Source organism: Emys orbicularis, chromosome 17 (genome assembly GCF_028017835.1).
Source record: "Emys orbicularis isolate rEmyOrb1 chromosome 17, rEmyOrb1.hap1, whole genome shotgun sequence".
NCBI classification, from domain to species: domain Eukaryota; kingdom Metazoa; phylum Chordata; order Testudines; family Emydidae; genus Emys; species Emys orbicularis.
In genome coordinates, this window is record NC_088699.1 from 1133217 (window position 1) to 1151667 (window position 18451).

Genomic DNA, 18451 nt, shown 5'->3' on the forward strand with positions numbered 1-18451 from the left:
AGTTAGTGTTGTGGTAATGCCTTGCATCATAAATAATGCCAACAGAGGAGCTCCCCATAAATATGCATAACACTACCTCACCATTATCCTCCTCCAAATCCCTCTTTAAAATTCCCCTTTGCTGGGATGCTTACAAAAAGAAATTGACAACAGCTAAGCTCCTACTGTGCTGGGACCACATACTATGCTGATCAATATGGTCTCATTGTTTCCTTGTACTCCCTGTCTGTCCCCATCTGTTTCATCTTTTACTTAATGGTAAACTCTTTGGGACAGGGACGTTTCCCCCACCCCCGTTTGTACAATGCCTAGTACAATGGATTCCTGGTCCATGACTAGGGCTCCTAGATGCTACAACACCTAGTAACAGGCACAAGCTTAACTATGCACAATTAAGACTCTTCGCATGAGTGACTTCCAAGGTCACCGGAAATCGGTGGCAGAGCCAGACACTGAACCCAGCTTTCATACTGATGAGGCGCAAGGACAATGTAGAGTTCCCAGTTATATAAAATTTATTAAGCCATTCTCCAAAATCACAAAGTACATTTGGACTGACACTTTACACAAATCCTGCCATCAGTGACTAGACACACAAGCATCTAAAGCAATGAACACTGAAAGCAATACAGGGGAATGCCTGCAGATCACTAACTCTTCTGGGGCAAGGTACCCACTCTGTTGAATATCAACAGTACTGTCTTTTCTGTGTCTGGGTGAGTTCTGGGAGCCCAGGTCTATGCATAGAGATCTTCTCGGTCTGCAGAGTAGACCTCCCCTTCCTGCAACAAGGCGAAGTTGAGGAAGTGAGATGGGCGATGGACCTCATGGTAAAACTCCTTGGGATTCGCTAGCTGCAGCTCATACTTCATGTTGGGATCATGACGAACACCTGGAATTAAGCAGTCCCATTTCAGTCCCCATGCCTGAGACTTCAGCCATTTCCACCCACACAGCTTACCCTGTTCTTCACAACCCCCTGCAGGAAGCTACTAATCATGTTTAAGGTACAAGACTGCAGTGATTAACACATGATGAGCTGGACAGGTTTCCTTCCTCTTTAGCTTTCATAGAATCATTGCAAGCCCCTACTAGAAAAGAAATCTCACCTGTAGTTGGGTGGAAGTATCAAGAGACTTGAAACGGGGAGGGGGGCGGGGGAAGAAGGGGGGAGCGAGGCATGTGTGTACACACACACACACACACACACACACACACACACACACACACTTTCTTTAGGCTGAGCTCTTTGCATGTATCAGAAGTGACTTGCATCTCTCCTGTCTCCCCAAAAGCTCACCATCTGCCATCCTTCTGTCCCTCTCTATTTCAGGCACTCCTTGCAAATCCCAGCCCCCTTCCTCATGCCAAGAGTTGTGTTCCCCATTCTTGTGCCATGCCACCCCTATTCCCATTATTGTTCTTGGTGTGGGAAGTCATTCAGGGTGTCAATGTGTTAGAAGCTATTAGGAGGATGGGCAGAGAGGAGACAGGGATACTGTTATGCTGGAAGGCATTAAATGATACCATCAACCTGTTTGATCTACAGACAGATGTGCTTGAAACTGGCTCTACTAAACAGATGGCAGGAGCTCTGTGACCCATTTCTCCCCTTCCAGTTTTCTAATTTGCCACACACACACACACACACAAAACCCACCATCAATAGGATTCTGCCCATTGATGCCTAGAACTTTCCCTGAAATTCTGGCCTTCATCAGATGAGGCATTCAAGTTACCATGTCACAGACAGACACCATGGAATTGAGTGTAGGGCTTTGAAAACTCAGTCAACAAGCTGCTCAGATGTGATACAGGGCTCAGAGCACTAACAACATTCCCCTTCCCCTAACCGCCTGAGGAGGTGCACAACCTCCACTTCTCCAAGGACAGTTGGCTAAGTAGGGACTCACCCATGAAGTTGTAGTTCCAGGATCCCTGTGCTGGTACCATGAAGAAGCCAAGGAAGCGGTCTGACAGTAACATTTGCACCCTCTCATAGTGGGATGGCAGGTAGCCCTTAGGGTTGTTTCCTTTGTCTGTGTTTTGCCTGCCCCACTCATAGCCACTGGGAGTCAGCTTGTAGGCGGTCAGAGTACAGGAGCCTGGGGTAAAACTGAAGAGAAGGAAAGTGGTAGTGACCAAAACTGCAGATCAGGTGAACCCTGAGATTGAAGGGAGGAAGCTAAGTGCAAACATTTCCCCCCCAGCTGAAAGAATACTACCTCTAGCTCAGGGATGGGCAAACTTTTTGGCCCGAGGGCCACATCTGGGGATGGAAATTGTATTGCAGGCCATGAATGCTCTCGAAATTTGGGGTTGCAGGAGGGGGGTGAGGGCTCTGGGGTGGGGCCAGAAATTGGAAGTTCAGGGTGCAGGAGGGGGCTCCGGGCTGGGACCAAGGGGTTCGGAGGGGGATCAGGGCTGGGGCAGGAGGTCGGGGCGCAGGGATCCAGGCGGCACTTACTTCAAGCAGCTCACAGAAGCAGTGGCATGTTCCCCCTCTGGCTCCTACACTGAGGTGCAGCCAGGTGGCTCTGCGCGCTGCCCCATCCGCAGGCGCCACCCCTGCAGCTCCCACTGGCCGCGGTTCCTGGCCACGGCATGCAAAGAGCAGGGCAAGCCCCAGACCCCACTCCCCAGCCGGAGCTCGAGGACCAGATTAAAACGCCATAGTTTTCCCACCCCTGCTTTAGCTCATAGTCAAAGTGATCCACTTCCACGAAATGAGTGCAACATGTTGAGCCAGTCTCCTACACCATACCTCCCAGTCTTATCTTACTTTAATCTAGGTGCTAAACCTGCAAACACAAAACAGACTATGATATCCACCCGTGCTCCCAAAGACAGGCAGCTCACAGCATGCCCATTCCAAACCTGGCCACAGCTAGTCTTCAGAGGCCTGGATTTAGATTATTTTTCCTGTATCTGGCTCAGGCAGCCCACAGAAGCCAGGACCCAGGGGATATTTCTAGTGAAGACCTGGCTGCCTTGTGCACCTGCAGGTGATGATGATGGTTTTCTCCCCATCCCATGAGGGATTGTCAGCCATGACCTTGGCATGTGTGGTGACATCCTGCGGCGAGAGCTGAGGGGACTCATTCGGTTGCGTGTGAATCCACCCCAGGGGCTCCATTTCCTAATGAGAGAAGGCTCGTTAGAGGCAGTGACTGGTAGGTGACACACACACACACACACACACTATAGCCTCACTGTCTATAAATCATTTGATTAAAAGCCTCTCTTTCCCCAAAGCGGAATGGACCCCAAGTGAGGGACACAGGAATGAGACTCACCTTGAGGTACTCATGTTGCGGTAGCTGGCCAGGGAGATGCACCGTCTGATGAGTTCCCCATTGGGGCACCATCACAATGCACCGGATCTCCTTCACTTGGGGATTATCTGGAGGGCTCACACCATACAGGTACCCTGCAATCTAGAAATATGCACAAACATCAGTAAAATCCTTGGGTATTTTCCCTGTAAGGCCATGACAACAGGGTGCACCCACTCTCCTTGCGTTTCCAAGGTCAACAGCCCTTTGTTTGGGGATCCTCACAAGCAGAGGGAACATCCCAATTTTTTTCAGTGGTAGAAACAATTACTACACAAGACTGGGGACATGGAGTTTTTGGAGCTGAACTGGAATTCAAATAGTGTGTGTAGAGCCATCACTGATGCTCAGTGGAATTCTCCTCCACCTCTGGGCCTTAGAGAATCAGAGGCAGGGTTGAGCCTCCAGGAATGGCATGTCCCAGTATGATGAGCTGGCTTTTAAATGTAGGCTTGCTGCACAGACTCACTTGGGCCCTGAGGTCTGAGATGCAGATGAATTTCTTCAGCACATTCTTGGGAAGGATGTAGGTGTAGCCCGTTTCCTTGATGTCATCAGACGAGACGTAGATGTGGTTTGTTCTCAAGTGGAGATTGGCAGCAGAGATTGCTCTGTGAATAAGAGATATTATCCAGCAGCTCAGTAACAGACCTCACCTGACTGCACTCCTCCTTCCCACCCAGCAGAGCAAGCCCCAGACCCCTTCCGTTACCTGACTCGCCACTCCGTCTTGGAGGAGAAGGTCTGAGTTTCATAGTTGCTGGTTGTGGAGGTGATGATTTCATCACCATGCTTGTTAACAGTGCGGGTTTGCGTGGCCGTCAGCTGCGACTGCTCCTTGGTTTGCTTCTCAATCTCTGCAATCTGTTGTCTCTGCTGAGAGGGGGCAGAGATCTCCATCCCCAGGATAATATCTCGGATCTCCGACTGCGTCAGGGATGCCACATTCACGCTGAAAAAGAAAACTCACCTGTGTGGCTAGATGTTTTAAGATGTATTCCTGAAACACCCTCCCCCACTGAGACACGAGCTCACAGAACACTAGCTAGGGGGAGAGTGGAGCAAGACCCAATTGGGGAGAGGAAAGTGGCTCACAGGGACATATTGATTGCAGCCTACACCTCAACAGCCCTTCAGCGGATGCAGGCACAAATGCTCGCACTGTACACTTGCCATGGAAGTTTTGATGCAGACACTTCATCTTCTTAGCTGAAAGTGATTAACAGAAATAACTAGCTTCCCTATTGGTCCAGGACTTCCAACTATTTGTGGGGGGAGAAAGCAGGGGAGGCCAACGGGCCCCCTTTAAGCCTCCCTCTCTGCCAGGTGGAGGAGTCTGGTAGTACAGTTGTTACTGTGGCAGGGAAAGGGGTGGTAAGGGCTGGTCCTATGCTGACAGATCTCTGCTGCTTACTTGTTCTTTTTCCCATAGTCAGCGAGGATCAGGTCCTTGAGCTGCACCTCCACCTTGATCCACTCCTCATCTGTCAGGGTGGGCCAGATGTGGTGAGGCTCCGTTATGGTGGTCTTGTCTGGTTTCAGGATCACTTTGGCACGGTCATTATTTACATGCAGTGCCCGGAGAATCAGGATCAGACGTGAGAATGCCTATGGGAAGGAGAGATGCAGCCATTCAGCAAGAAGAAAAGCCTGACATACAGGAAGATATTGGTGATTTAACTCCTGCCTCAGGGGACAGTTATGTTGCAGATACAACACAGACAGTTCTGAAGTGAACTGTCGTTGACTTGGAGAAAAACTCAAGCACAGTCTGGTGCCACTGCTGGGACTGAGGCTTCCTGGTACAGCAAGTCCCTAACATAAGAACATAAGAACGGCCGTACCAGGTCAGACCAAAGGTCCATCTAGCCCAGTATCCTGTCTACCGACAGTGGCCAATGCCAGGTGCCCCAGAGGGAGTGAACCTAACAGGCAATGATCAAGTGATCTCTCTCCTGCCATCCATCTCCACCCTCTGACAAACAGAGGCTAGGGACACCATTCCTTACCCATCCTGGCTAATAGCCATTAAGGGACTTAACCACCATGAATTTATCCAGTTCTCTTTTAAACGCTGTTAATAGTCTTAGCCTTCACAACCTCCTCAGGTAAGGAGTTCCACAAGTTGACTGTGCGCTGCGTGAAGAAGAACTTCCTTGTATTTGTTTTAAACCTGCTGCCTATTAATTTCATTTGGTGACCCCTAGTTCTTGTATTATGGGAAGAAGTAAATAACTTTTCCTTATCCACATCACTCATGATTTTATATACCTCTATCATATCCCCCCTTAGTCTCCTCTTTTCCAAGCTGAAGAGTCCTAGCTTCTTTAATCTCTCCTCATATGGGACCCGTTCCAAACCCCTAATCATTTTAGTTGCCCTTTTCTGAACCTTTTCTAGTGCCAGTATATCTTTTTTGAGATGAGGAGACCACATCTGTACACAGTATTCGAGATGTGGGCGTACCATCGATTTATATAAGGGCAATAATATATTCTCAGTCTTATTCTCTATCCCCTTTTTAATGATTCCTAACATCCTGTTTGCTTTTTTGACCGCCTCTGCACACTGCGTGGACATCTTCAGAGAACTATCCACGATGACCAAGATCTTTTTCCTGACTTGTTGTAGCTAAATTAGTCCCCATCATACTGCATATATAGTTGGGGTTATTTTTTCCAATGTGCATTACTTTACATTTATCCACATTAAATTTCATTTGCCATTTTGTTGCCCAATCACTTAGTTTTGTGAGATCTTTTTGAAGTTCGTCACAGTCTGCTTTGGTCTTAACTATCTTGAGAAGTTTAGTATCATCTGCAAACTTTGCCACCTCACTGTTTACCCCTTTCTCCAGATCATTTATAAATAAGTTGAATAGGATTGGTCCGAGGACTGACCCTTGTGGAACACCACTTGTTACCCCTCTCCATTCTGAGAATTTACCATTAATTCCTACCCTTTGTTCCTGGTCTTTTAACCAGTTCTCAATCCATGAAAGGACCTTCCCTTTTATCCCATGACAGCTTAATTTACGTAAGAGTCTTTGGTGAGGGACCTTGTCAAAGGCTTTCTGGAAATCTAAGTACACTATGTCCACTGGATCCCCCTTGTCCACGTTTGTTGACCTCTTCAAAAAACTCTAATGGATTAGTAAGACACGATTTCCCTTTACAGAAACCATGTTGACTATTGCTCAACAGTTTATGTTTTTCTACGTGTCTGACAATTTTATTCTTAACTATTGTTTCGACTAATTGCCCGGTACCAACGTTAGACTTACCGGTCTGTAATTGCCGAGATCACCTCTAGAGCCCTTTTTAAATATTGGCATTACATTAGCTAACTTCCAGTCATTGGGTACAGAAGCCGATTTAAAGGACAGGTTACAAACCTTAGTTAATAGTTCCGCAACTTCACATTTGAGTTCTTTCAGAACTCTTGGGTGAATGCCATCTGGTCCCGGTGACTTGTTAATGTTAAGTTTATCAATTAATTCCAAAACCTCCTCTAGTGACACTTCAATCTGTGACAGTTCCTCAGATCTGTCACCTACAAAAGCCGGCTCAGGTTTGGGAATCTCCCTAAGATCCTCAGCCGTGAAGACTGAAGCAAAGAATCCATTTAGTTTCTCCGCAATGACTTTATCGTCTTTAAGCGCTCCTTTTGTATCTCGATCATCAAGGGGCCCCACTGGTTGTTCATCAACAGCAGAGGCTTCCTGCTTCTGATGTACTTAAAAAACATTTTATTACCACCTTTGGAGTTTTTGGCTAGCCGTTCTTCAAACTCCTCTTTGGCTTTTCTTATTACATTCTTGCACTTAATTTGGCAGCGTTTATGCTCCTTTCTATTTGCCTCACTAGGATTTGACTTCCACTTTTTAAAGGAAGTCTTTTTATCTCTCACTGCTTCTTTTACATGGTTAATCCACGGTGGCTCTTTTTTAGTTCTTTTACTGTGTTTCTTAATTTGGGGTATACATTGAAGTTGGGCCTCTATTATGGTGTCTTTAAAAAGCGCCCATGCAGCTTGCAGGGATTTCACTTTAGACACTTGTACTTTTTAACTTCGGTTTAACTAACCCCCTCATTTTTGCATAGTTCCCCCTTTTGAAATTGAATGCCACAGTGTTGGGCTGTTGAGATGTTCTTCCCACCACAGGGATGTTGAATGCTATTGTATTATGGTCACTATTTCCAAGCGGTCCTGTTATAGTTACCTCTTGGACCAGCTCCTGCGCTCCACTCAGGACTAAATCGAGAGTTGCCTCTCCCCTTGTGGGTTCCCGTACCAGCTGCTCCATGAAGCAGTCATTTAAAGTATCGAGAAATTTTATCTCTGCATTTCGTCCTGAAGTGAAATGTTCCCAGTCAATATGGAGATAATTGAAATCCCCCACTATTATTGGGTTCTTAATTTTGATAGCCTCTCTAATTTCCCTTAGCATTTCATCATCACTATCACTGTCCTGGTCAGGTGGTCTATAATAGATCCCTAATGTTATATTCTTATTAGAGCACGAAATTTCTATCCATAGAGATTCTATGGAACATGTGGATTCACTTAAGATTTTTACTTAATTTGATTCTACATTTTCTTTCACATATAGTGCCACTCCCCCCCCCCCGCACGACCTGTTCTGTCCTTCCGATATATTTTGTACCCCGGAATGATTGTGTCCCATTGATTGCTCTCAGTCCACCAGGTTTCTGTGATGCCTATTATATCAATATCCTCCGTTATCACAAGGCACTCTAGTTCACCCATCTTATTATTTAGACTTCTAGCATTTGTGTACAAGCACTTTAAAAACTTGTCACTGTTTATTTGTCTGCCCTTTTCTGATGTGTTAAATTCTTTTTTATGTGAATGTTTCTCATCTGATCTGGCCCTTACATTATCCTCCTCCGTCCTCTCCTCCTGACTATAACCTGGAGATTCTCTATCATTAGACTCTCCTCTAAGAGAAGTCTCTGTCCGATCCACGTGCTCCTCTGCAGCAGTCGGCTTCCCCCCATCTCCTAGTTTAAAAACTGCTCTACAACCTTTTTAAAGACTATCAACTAGAATACAAATAATTTGCAAAGCAGCCATTCGGGGTGCACCCCAGACCTTACCGTGTAGGAGGAGATGGTTTTCAGCCAATCATCATAAAGGTTGAAGAGAACCATTTGGGGCTCAGTAGCCTTCAGGATGAGATCTCCAAACTTCTCAACTTTCAGGCAGGCCTGGAAGGGCAGCTGCAGCTCTGATCCTTTGATCACAATGTTTGGGAAATCCAGCAAGTGCACCTGGAGTTGAGAGAGAGAGGGAGAGAAAGAACAGGAATAAAACCACACAAATTCTTCAGTATCTCCACCTGCCCCTATAGATTGTAGAACCCTGATCTAGAGCTCCACCGTGGAGCTGCTTAAGGGATTAATGCCTGTGCAACACCATATTTAGTGCATTGATACAGAAAACTCACCCCTCACTTGCCCACTCTGAAGTAAAACAGATAACCCCCTGCTCTACAATGTCTAAAGGATTTTATAATGATGACCATCCCCATAGTATCTGATCCTTTACCTCAAGTGGGTCCAGCATGCCCTTCCTGGTGACTATGATCTGCTTGGGCTGCTCCTCCACAGGGAGGGAGCGAATCAGGGCAGCCACTTCCTCAGCAGTCTTCCACTTGGCCAGCTACAGAGGAAGACAAGGTTAGAATACGATTGCACACACCACCCACCCTTCACAGGAGAAAACAGCCTGACCTTTGGGGATGAGAGGAACCCTTGAGTAAGCACCACAGCGTGCGTCAGCACAGTGAAATGCTCCTGTTAATGAGTGTACTGGGCAATTACACCATCTCGCTGTGCTCCACCAGCACATCCCCAGTCTGGCTGGGGAAGTGAACGGATTATAAAGCCTAAGGGGAGTCAATTCAACCGGTCACTTTGTGACGAGCCCTCTCAGCCTCATGTCACTGGCACTCCCTCTGTCTGGGAGGGCTGGAGGCACAATCCACTAGAGCAGCTGCTGTGAGTGAACTACTTGCCAAGCCCTGGTGCTGGTGGGGGAAGGCAGACAAGTTAGGATTCCAGCCCGTGGGCCCTGCTTAGGAGTGCAGGCTCTTTAGACCCCCAAAAAGCCCAGAGCCCCGACAAAAAATGCACCACTAACAGTGAAATCAAGGAGTCTTGTCCTATAGTAGAGATTAGGCTTAGATCTCATTTTATTGGGACTTCCCAGTGCTCCAGAGAACTATCAAGCTCCCACATGGAGAAGCCTCCTGCTCACTGTTACTAAACAAGTCTCTGGAAGCAGCTAGAGTGATTCCCTGGTCCTCTGTCCCCCACACGGTCCTTGGCTCTTACCTGGCCCAGACGCTTCTGTCCTGCCCACACAGATGTATGGATGATCTTTAGGAAGAGCTGCCCAGTCCTGGGATTGAAGATGAAAATGGCCCCATTGATGGGCTTTGTGGTCAAGTTCCCTTCAAAGGTCTGGAAAAAACACCAAGGTGAAAATGCTAACGTGAGCTGTATGTGCTGGGACCAAACAGTGACAGGACAGCAAACACCTGTGTAATGAGTTCTGGTTCCCAGCCCCACATAAATGTAACAGCTTCTGTGTATGCATTGCACAAACTTCCATGTCCATTAGTTCCCAGGCTCACCAGAATCCAGACTATGTCATCCCTGCCCCGGACTCCCGTAGGCACAGTACGTTAGCAGACAGCCCTCCTTCCTATTCCCTCGTCAAAGGTTCCTCCCACCTGCCGCGCTCACCTTGTGAATGGTAACTCTGTACACGTTGGTGTCATCTACAAACCAGATGATCTGATTGGAGAAGAGCTCCCCATAGTTCTGGGAGGAGAGATAGGGTTCTGTGGGCTCTGATGAGTAAAGCTGCAGCCCCTTGCGGATACGCTCCCTCAGTACGTACAGTGCCGGGTTTGCCTTCATAATCTTGGCCATGGCCTGCTGAATCAGAGGCTTGCTTCCAGGGAACCAGTTCCCATAAGCACTGGGGAGGAAGCAGCACAGCACTGGGTCAGTAGCAGATTTCACCGCAACTCCAGCTCAAGATCTGAAAGGCAGCAGCAGCCTTTTCCCAGAGAAGAGGCTTGGAGCATTGCCCCTCCCCACACGGGCAAGAGCAGATGCTGCAGCAGTCAGCATGTCCCATAGCAGAGATGTGGTCCATCTCTGGCCCCAGCGCACTGCTCTCCTCACAATGTCTTTGGGAGTTGTTCATCTGGCTACCCCTCCCTTTGCTTCCCCACACAATGACAGGGGGGAAGCCACAAAGAGCACAGCAGTAAGTATACACACAGCAGTCCCCAAAGCAGCTGCAGCTGCTCCACTGGTGCCGGGGATCCCCATGGAAGTGGCCTGGCCTTCAGAAACTGCTCCCCATTCCCTTAGTGAACAGTTAGCACTGTAGACAGACATGGCTCCATCTTTCACGCCCAGAGTGAGCCTGCAGAGAAATCCCCCAGTTAAGAATGCAAGTGACCCCAGGACTGGGCCAGTAAAACGGATTTGCTGTGACCCAACCCACCATTATTAAAAACTTAACAGTTAGCTAGGCCTCACCCCATTCATTGCATGTATTCTTCCTGCCTCACCCCCTCCCTCTCTGCTACCCTTACTGGCACAGAGCCTGCTCTATTTGTTCTGACGCAAACCCAAGGCGCCCCTGGCACTGTGAAAGTTTTGGCAATAAAGACGTTGAAGTCCCAAGGCTAGGGGTCATACCTGTGCAGGTTATAGGCCAGGTCAATAGCAATGAGCACGCCAGTGGGGGAGGGGTAGATACTCATGTTGTCCGTGGTGTAATCCAGGAACTTGGCTCTTGCGTAGCGCTCAATGTCATGGGAGTCATAGTCACCCCAGCGCAGCTGGATATCAATCCAGTATTTCTGAGTGGTGGTACTGTCCATCACATCCCTGGGGAGTAGAAAAGAAAAACAGCCATCAACTCCTACCTCCCAAAGGGCAGCTGCAGCCAGACCCTGCTGCAGTTGTGGCAGCATCACCTTTGGCAAAGAGCACTTACTGCCAAGTCTCAGCACTAAAGCCAGTTGTTAATTATGCAGAGGCAGCAAGACCCAAGTTTAGGGAGACTTCACTGTCACATCGGTGCAGAGATGCTTGATGGGACAGTGATCTGAAGGAGATCAGCCTCAGTTTCATATTGGCTCAGATCAGGAAGGATTGCTATTGGTCTTACATTTAACTGGAAGGGGTCACCACCCCCTGAGGAAAGTCTCAGGTGAGGACTCAGCCACATGAAATCTGGGGTGAGATGCACCTGTAAAGGGACCGACTCCAGTCCATATCTTAGGGCCCCAGGACAGTAGGGTCACCAGCAGCTCTACGTTTAGTGCTGTAGCTCCTTTAATGTTGAGTGGTAGAAGTGAAGTGCTACAGGGAGAGGGACAACAGCAGAAATGGAACACAAGATGCTTCTGGCAGTGCCCTCCCTAGAAAAGCCAATGCAGATGCAGAGGAGGAAGAACATTGAATGTCCTGAACCAGAGCCACAACTGTCACCAAGTCATTGCTGGTGGTCAGGCCTCTGTCCTACTAGGAACCCAAAGAGACCCCTGAATGCTGAGGGACATGGGCTCCATGCTCAGGGGCTCCATGCTCAGGGGCTCTGCACCCCACAGAAACAGGGAGGAGAGAGACTGGACAGCACTTACTTAGAGTCTGCAAGCAGCGACGGCCGTGACACATTCCATTTATAGGAGGCAAAGAGGAGGATATCTGCACAGGAGGAGTTCATCTTATAGGACTTCCTGGGGTGTATGGTCTCCTTCTGCACGGTCTCAATCTCTAGAGCATCCAGCTCCTGATCGAACACCTGGGGAGACGGCAATCTGAATGAGGCAGAGAGCAGTGCATGGGAGGGCAGGAAGAACCCCTACCCCAGCAATAGCAGCAAGCACAGCACCAGGGAAAGCCAGCTGTGTCCCCTTGCCATCTCCTTCTGCCTGAGGTCACTGGGGGAGGTGCAGCCCTGCTGAAACTCCCATAGCAGAATAGATGCTAAATGATGGGATTTCCCTGGGCAATCTCCACTGCAGACAGCAGGCTGTTGTAGGCTAACTCCTTGTTCCCCAAAAATTGGAAAGGGGCTTTCTGGGGGCACAGCTGGTAACAAAAAGCCTCCTTCCAGCACCGCAGAAACAGAATTACACACATCTGCACCCCCTTCCTCAATGCCCCACTCACTTGACACAAATCCATTACAATGCTCTCGTGAATCTTTTGCCACAAGTGGGCTCGGAAGATCTGAATGAGGGAAATCTTCAATGTGGGGATCTTGCCATGCATGAAGATACCTGTCAAATCCAGTTGCACTTGAAACCCGACATACACCTGACAAGAGAACAGCAACCATGAAAACATGTCACATCACAACCAGCCCCAGGCCTGGGTGAGCCCAAGATCAGAGGATTAAGCCAACTGCTGCTCTAAGGAGACATGTATTTTTACCAGTATTAGAATCTGAAGTTACCCTTTAGAGTGTGCTTTGAAGGACGGTGAGAATTAAAGAACTTGCCTCAAACACAACTCATCTAATTGTCTTCTACAGAGATACAAGTCCATGGAGAAGGACTTTACTTACATTGGCTCTGTTAATGGTAGGAGACCACCAGAGGGTGAATCGTCTGTTGGGGATCTGGTTCAAACCCGATCTTTGGGCATTTGTCAACTTCTTCCACTTCATTGACTCCTCAAAGCCACTGGCCTTCTCCCTGAAAGGAACAGATGCAATCGGCTCTGTAAGAAAGCTATCCCTCCCCAGGGAAGGGAGAGTGGCTTACTCGCAGCGAAGACCATACATAGCACAGAGTCGGGAAACGTATGGCTGGAAAGGGCCTTGAGAGGTGCATCGGCACAGGGGGCTGGACTAGGTGGCCCTTTCAAGGCTCCTCCCAGCCCTGCATTTCTAAGATTTTATAACCTTGTCCATCCCCCTGCCCTGAGTCAGCAGTGTAACACTGCTGTAAAAAAGCAAACATCATTCTGGGATGTATTAGCAGGAATGTTGAAAGACACAAGAAGTAATTCTTCCACTCTACTCCACGCTGATTAGGCCTCAACTGGAGTATTGTGTCCACGTGTGGGCACCACAGAAGAGCAACAAAAATGATTGAAGGTCTAGAAAACACAACCTATGAGGGAAGATTGAAAAAATCGGGTTTGTTTAATCTGGAGAAGAGAAGACTTAGGGGAGACATGAGAACAGTTTTCAAGTACATAAAATGTTATTACAAGGAGAAGAGAAAAATTATTCTCCTTAACCTTTGAGGATAGGACAAGAAGCAATGGTCTTAAACTGCAGCAAGGGCAGTTTAGGTTGGACATTAGGAAAAACTTTCCAACTGTCATGGTAGCGAAGCACTGGAATAAAACTGCCCAGGGAGGTTGTGAAGTCTCCATCACTGGAGATTTTTAAGAGCAGGTTAGACAAATACCTATCAAGGATGGTCTAGATAATACTTAGTCCTGCCATGAGTGCAGGAGACTGGACTGGATGACCTCTCGAGTCCTACGAGTCTATAAGGCGGGATCAAGAGTACCTAGACCATCCCTGACAGGTTCTTAAAATCCCCCCATGATGGGCATTCCACAATGTCCCTTGAGAATCTATTCCAGTACTTAAGTATCCTTAAGAGTTAGAAAGTTTTTCCTAATCTCCCTTGCTGCAGAATAAGCAGATTACTTCTCATCCTACCTTTAGTGGACACAGCCCTTAAAATATTCGAAGATTTAGCAGGCCCCTACCTCAATCTTTTCTCCAAGCTAAACATCCTGTCCCCACTCCATCCCTTTTAAAACATTTTTCCCCCATGAGAGGTTTAGAAAACCCGACTTATTTTTGTTGCTTTCCTGTTGACTCCCCCCAGTTTGTCCACATTGCCCAAAACCAGAGAGAATACTCCAATCAGAGGCCTCACCAATACTGAGTAGAGCGGGACAATTGCCTCCCGAGTCTTAAATACAACACTCCTGTTAATACACCCCAGAATACTAGCTTTTTTTTTTTTTTTTTTGCAACTGCACTATGTTGTCTCAATTTGTGATTCACTATAACCCCAGATCCTGTTTAGCAGTACTATTGCCTAGACAGTTATTTCCCAATTTGTATTTGTACATTTGATTTTTCCTCCCTAAGTGCAGTACTTTGCATTTGTCTTTGCTATGCTATAGTGAGACTGTGTTGGGGGAGAGGGGTAGCATTAGCACTACACAGGAGAGAAGTTTTCTGCAGAAAGTCTTCAGTGAATAACAGGCCCTTTCCTCACCAGAAGAGACCCTCCCAGGTTGGGAAGTAGGTTCCCTTGAAGAGGGTGTGCTCCAGGATCCCCTCCACTCCACCCAGTGCTTGGATCATATCTGTGCGGTAGTTGTTCAAGTTCCAGAGCTTCCCATCATGGCGCTGATGTGTCCACCAAAACGGGTTCTGTTTCAGGACCTGTATACAACAGAAGAAGGATGTCAGTGTAAAGAGGCTCTGCACCCAGCCCAGCTATTTAACCCTGCAGCACCCACACTGGATATCTCACTAGAGCTAGGAACCAAGAGGCCGGTGTTAATGAGTAAATTAGCTGACCCACTGGTGGAAAAAGGAGGGCAGACCCAGAACGTGAATTCACAATGGACAAGTCAGCCTGGATTCAAAAAGATGTTTAATGGCTTTCTACTGGTCAGTATTTTAAAAGTGATAAATAGGGAGAATTTATATTAGGAAGCCAATATTTTGCAAAGAGTGCCACTGAGTCCACATGCCGATTCTCAAGATCTGGTCACTCAGCACCCAACAGAGCTGTGTTCTGTATGCCCCTGCATACTCCCAGCAAGGAGAGTGCTGTTTAAGGACGGGGCAGGTTACATTTCCTGACTTTTTTCATAAAGGCCTTTAGCAGTCCCAGCTCATGGGTCTAGTTCCTTCCTAAAGCAGAGAGACCAGGAAACTGCACCTGCTGTAGTGCAAAGGGGAGAGGAGAAATAGGCTCCTCTGCCTGGGCTGGCAGGCGCCTGCCACCCAGTAAGTTTCAGAGCTTCCAAGGGCAATTCCCTGTTGGTACCTGGTACTGTTTGAAGTCTGTCCTGACCCTCCAGCCTTTATCATAAGCAAGGGTGTGCCGGTCTTTCTGGAAGAGGGTATTAATGCGAGGAATCCCTCTGTCCCATGAGTCCTCTAGATCCTCCAGAGTCAGACGCCTTGAGAGAGAGAGAGAGATTTCAAAACAATGGATTTAAGCCCAAAGACTCCAGCCAAATAAGGTCCTGCTTCAGGAGTTCTTAGCAAGGGAGAGGTTTCTGCTATGTAAAGCATCTGCAGGTTCATAAAGTATCTGCTGTAGGCTACTATGATCAGTGGAAGTTGGACTTCAAAAAGCTGCCCCAACATTTGTACCAGTGATCCATCCTTGTGCTGTTGCTCCATGATGAAAGGAGATTACACTCGCTAGCATCAGTCCTTTCACCAGAGCCTCATGTCCCAGTGTTTCTCAAATGTGGCCACCAGGGCCTTTTCTTGCAGCCACAGCCATCTGAGCTGTGATGGGGGGAGCGGGGGGGCAGGAACAGGGGAGCACAAAGCAGTGGCCCCTCTCCCAGGGACGCCAGCAGCGGTGGGGCCCTGCCCCTCTCCAGAGGGGGAACTCTGGAGGTGCAGGCAGCTGGTGAATTCCCTACTTTCCCAGGGGTAAGGGAGGCCGGCTTTGGCCACAGGGCTTTGGCCACGCAGTGGCAGGCTCTGGTTCCAGGCTCACCACCCCCACCATCGTCCCTGGGCCCCACTGCATCCCTCCCCACCTCCCCATTCAGGGCTTAAAATTTGTCCCAGGGCTTATCGGGGCTGATTAAGTCTGCTGTGAAAAGTGATATTAACATACAAACAAATATCACTTTTCACAGTAGAAGACTTACCAGCTACCAAGTCTTAGAAGAAAAAAAAAAAAACAACCAAAAAAGCAAAAGAAACAACAAAAAGACAAGAACATGCAAAGCATCTTTTGTGTTTCTATTCTGTTTAGGTCCAGTAACTGTAAATTTTTATTACTGAGTCTGAAAAACCCTACATAAATAAATTACAATGATTTGGATATGTATATGGGCATATTTATTTGTTTTTCCTAAAGCTAATTAAGTATTTTAGGAAAAATTGTCAATGCGGCCATCAGCAAGAGTTGGTGGCCACATTCTGAGGCCACCAAAAAATTTGTTGTGAGAACCTCAGCTCTAGACTGTCTTTCTGTCCCAGTTACCTTGCAGAGGCTGGCCCCACCACCTCTGGGAGATGGAATGTGCCATTACAGAAACCCAGCAGGGCCTTTACGCTTGTAGTTAAGCAGAGTTCTGAAGACAAGCGGGGTCTCCAGGATTCTGCTTACATGCCATTCCATACTCTGCCCCACAACTAACCCATCTGAGTGCAGAGTGGAAACACACCTGTTCTGGGCAATAGCCTCCTGCCTCTTGAGGGCGTATTCTGCCCACACTCTCTGCGAGTCAATGAACTCGCTCTCCCATGGCTGGATGTAGCGGTACAGATTTGGGATCAGCTGGTCTTCCTCATGGCTCATCCCTGAGCGGAAGTGAGTGATGCCGACATCTGTCTGCTTGGACCATCTGTAGCAAAGAGGCAGAGGCAACAAGTGAGGGAGGGTGGTGGATCTGTCATGGCTAAGTACACCATCAAGGTCGTGATGGAGATGACAGACCCCTATAACAGGGCACAAAAGTTAACGTACAGGGCGGAAGGTCCCAGTAATACCCTACAAATCCTGCCAGAGCCCCCAACCACTAGTGGCATTCTTGGAATAATTATTTCCCTTCTCATTCTCAGAATCCTGCACCGAGCAGTGTGACTCACCTCAGGTCAGACTGGGGGATAAGAACATGGCCCATGGACAGCATGCCCAACCCCCCCAGCTCTTTGGGGGTGTAGAATACCACTGGGGGGAAGCGGCTTGGCATCTTGGAGTTCAAGCCAATTTTGATTCGGGTCTGAATCTTGTTCTCACACTTCACCAGCAGGTCAAGCAGCTCCTGCGTGTTCACGACAGCCTCCCGGAAATACGTCATCAGGCCAATCAGGGCTGTGTTCCATTTGTTCACAATCTAGAGACAAAAGCAAAGGGTCGTCATCTCAGCAACTCCAGCCAGTGCCTAGGGATAGCCACGTCAGACAACCTCCTTGTTACCTTTGTGAAGGTTGTGGAGCCGGAGGCCATGAGTATCTGCCTCACTCGGTTGTGAAACCTCTGCATAGACTCATCATCGACACGCAGAAAGCACTGAGCTGTGCGCTCCTTGGTCACCTGCAACAGAAGCACATGGACAATCAATTCAACTTAACTGGGAGTCCCCTAACCAACAAACATAATGAGGTGATTTCCACCCCTTCTACACCATCATTGAAAGGTATCACACACACACCCCCTCTCTCCAAAGGGTGTAGGGGGGTGGCAGTGAGAACTTTAGGAGACTTCTCTGCACTCATACTGCAGTTAAGAAGTTACCTTTCATGGCACCAGCACAGCTTCTCTGCTCTTCAGTCTTCATGCCCACCCACTTTCTAGTTCACGCCAAGATCCATTCACAGACCCTCGATCTCTTCTGGACAAGAGCTAACCCAGCCAGCCACTTGGCTCTAGCATACGCACTAAACACGATTAACCTTAGCAGACGATGCTCTGGGCCAGTGGTGCAGAACCGACATCCCACCAGAGTATTTCATAAGGTCTGCTTCAACACAGTATATTAATGGCCGAATCATTACTGTCTGTCATCATGTTTACATCATTTTAGCTTACACACTTGTGTAAACAGACAGGTTGTTTTTATGTACAGCATTATCTAAATACATATGAAACAAGCTGAACTTAAAATAGCAACCAATACAGGTGACTGTAAATCTTATTAAAACACGAAGAATCCGTTTGACCCACACAAAGTTTATTTGCGTCTCCTGCATAATAAGGTTGGGCACCACTGCTGGCTACCTCTATTACCATCTCCAAGGGCAGCATGAGCCAGCAAATCAGTTCTACTCAACCCACATTAATGCAGGGCATGACCACCATCCACTCTGAGCCCTGCTCT

General features: G+C 47.9%; 1 protein-coding gene across 1 annotated transcript in view; it reads right to left on the reverse strand.

Annotated features, from left to right (window-relative positions):
• Positions 1–494: 494 nt before the first annotated feature.
• Positions 495–18451, reverse strand: part of PRPF8 (pre-mRNA processing factor 8) — a 31906-nt gene continuing 13949 nt past the window's right edge. Inside the window, exons 24-43 of the mRNA XM_065418075.1 lie at positions 17551–17667; positions 17220–17467; positions 16796–16975; positions 15427–15562; positions 14644–14813; positions 12960–13089; positions 12563–12709; positions 12031–12191; positions 11081–11272; positions 10109–10346; positions 9695–9823; positions 8907–9020; positions 8456–8629; positions 4750–4943; positions 4048–4287; positions 3805–3946; positions 3297–3437; positions 3000–3139; positions 1914–2116; positions 495–892 (exon numbers count right to left, since the gene is read on the reverse strand). Of these exons, the coding sequence (XP_065274147.1) occupies positions 738–892; positions 1914–2116; positions 3000–3139; positions 3297–3437; positions 3805–3946; positions 4048–4287; positions 4750–4943; positions 8456–8629; positions 8907–9020; positions 9695–9823; positions 10109–10346; positions 11081–11272; positions 12031–12191; positions 12563–12709; positions 12960–13089; positions 14644–14813; positions 15427–15562; positions 16796–16975; positions 17220–17467; positions 17551–17667 (3351 nt within the window). The 3' untranslated portion in view covers positions 495–737. The remainder of the gene's footprint in view (positions 893–1913; positions 2117–2999; positions 3140–3296; positions 3438–3804; positions 3947–4047; positions 4288–4749; positions 4944–8455; positions 8630–8906; positions 9021–9694; positions 9824–10108; positions 10347–11080; positions 11273–12030; positions 12192–12562; positions 12710–12959; positions 13090–14643; positions 14814–15426; positions 15563–16795; positions 16976–17219; positions 17468–17550; positions 17668–18451) is intronic.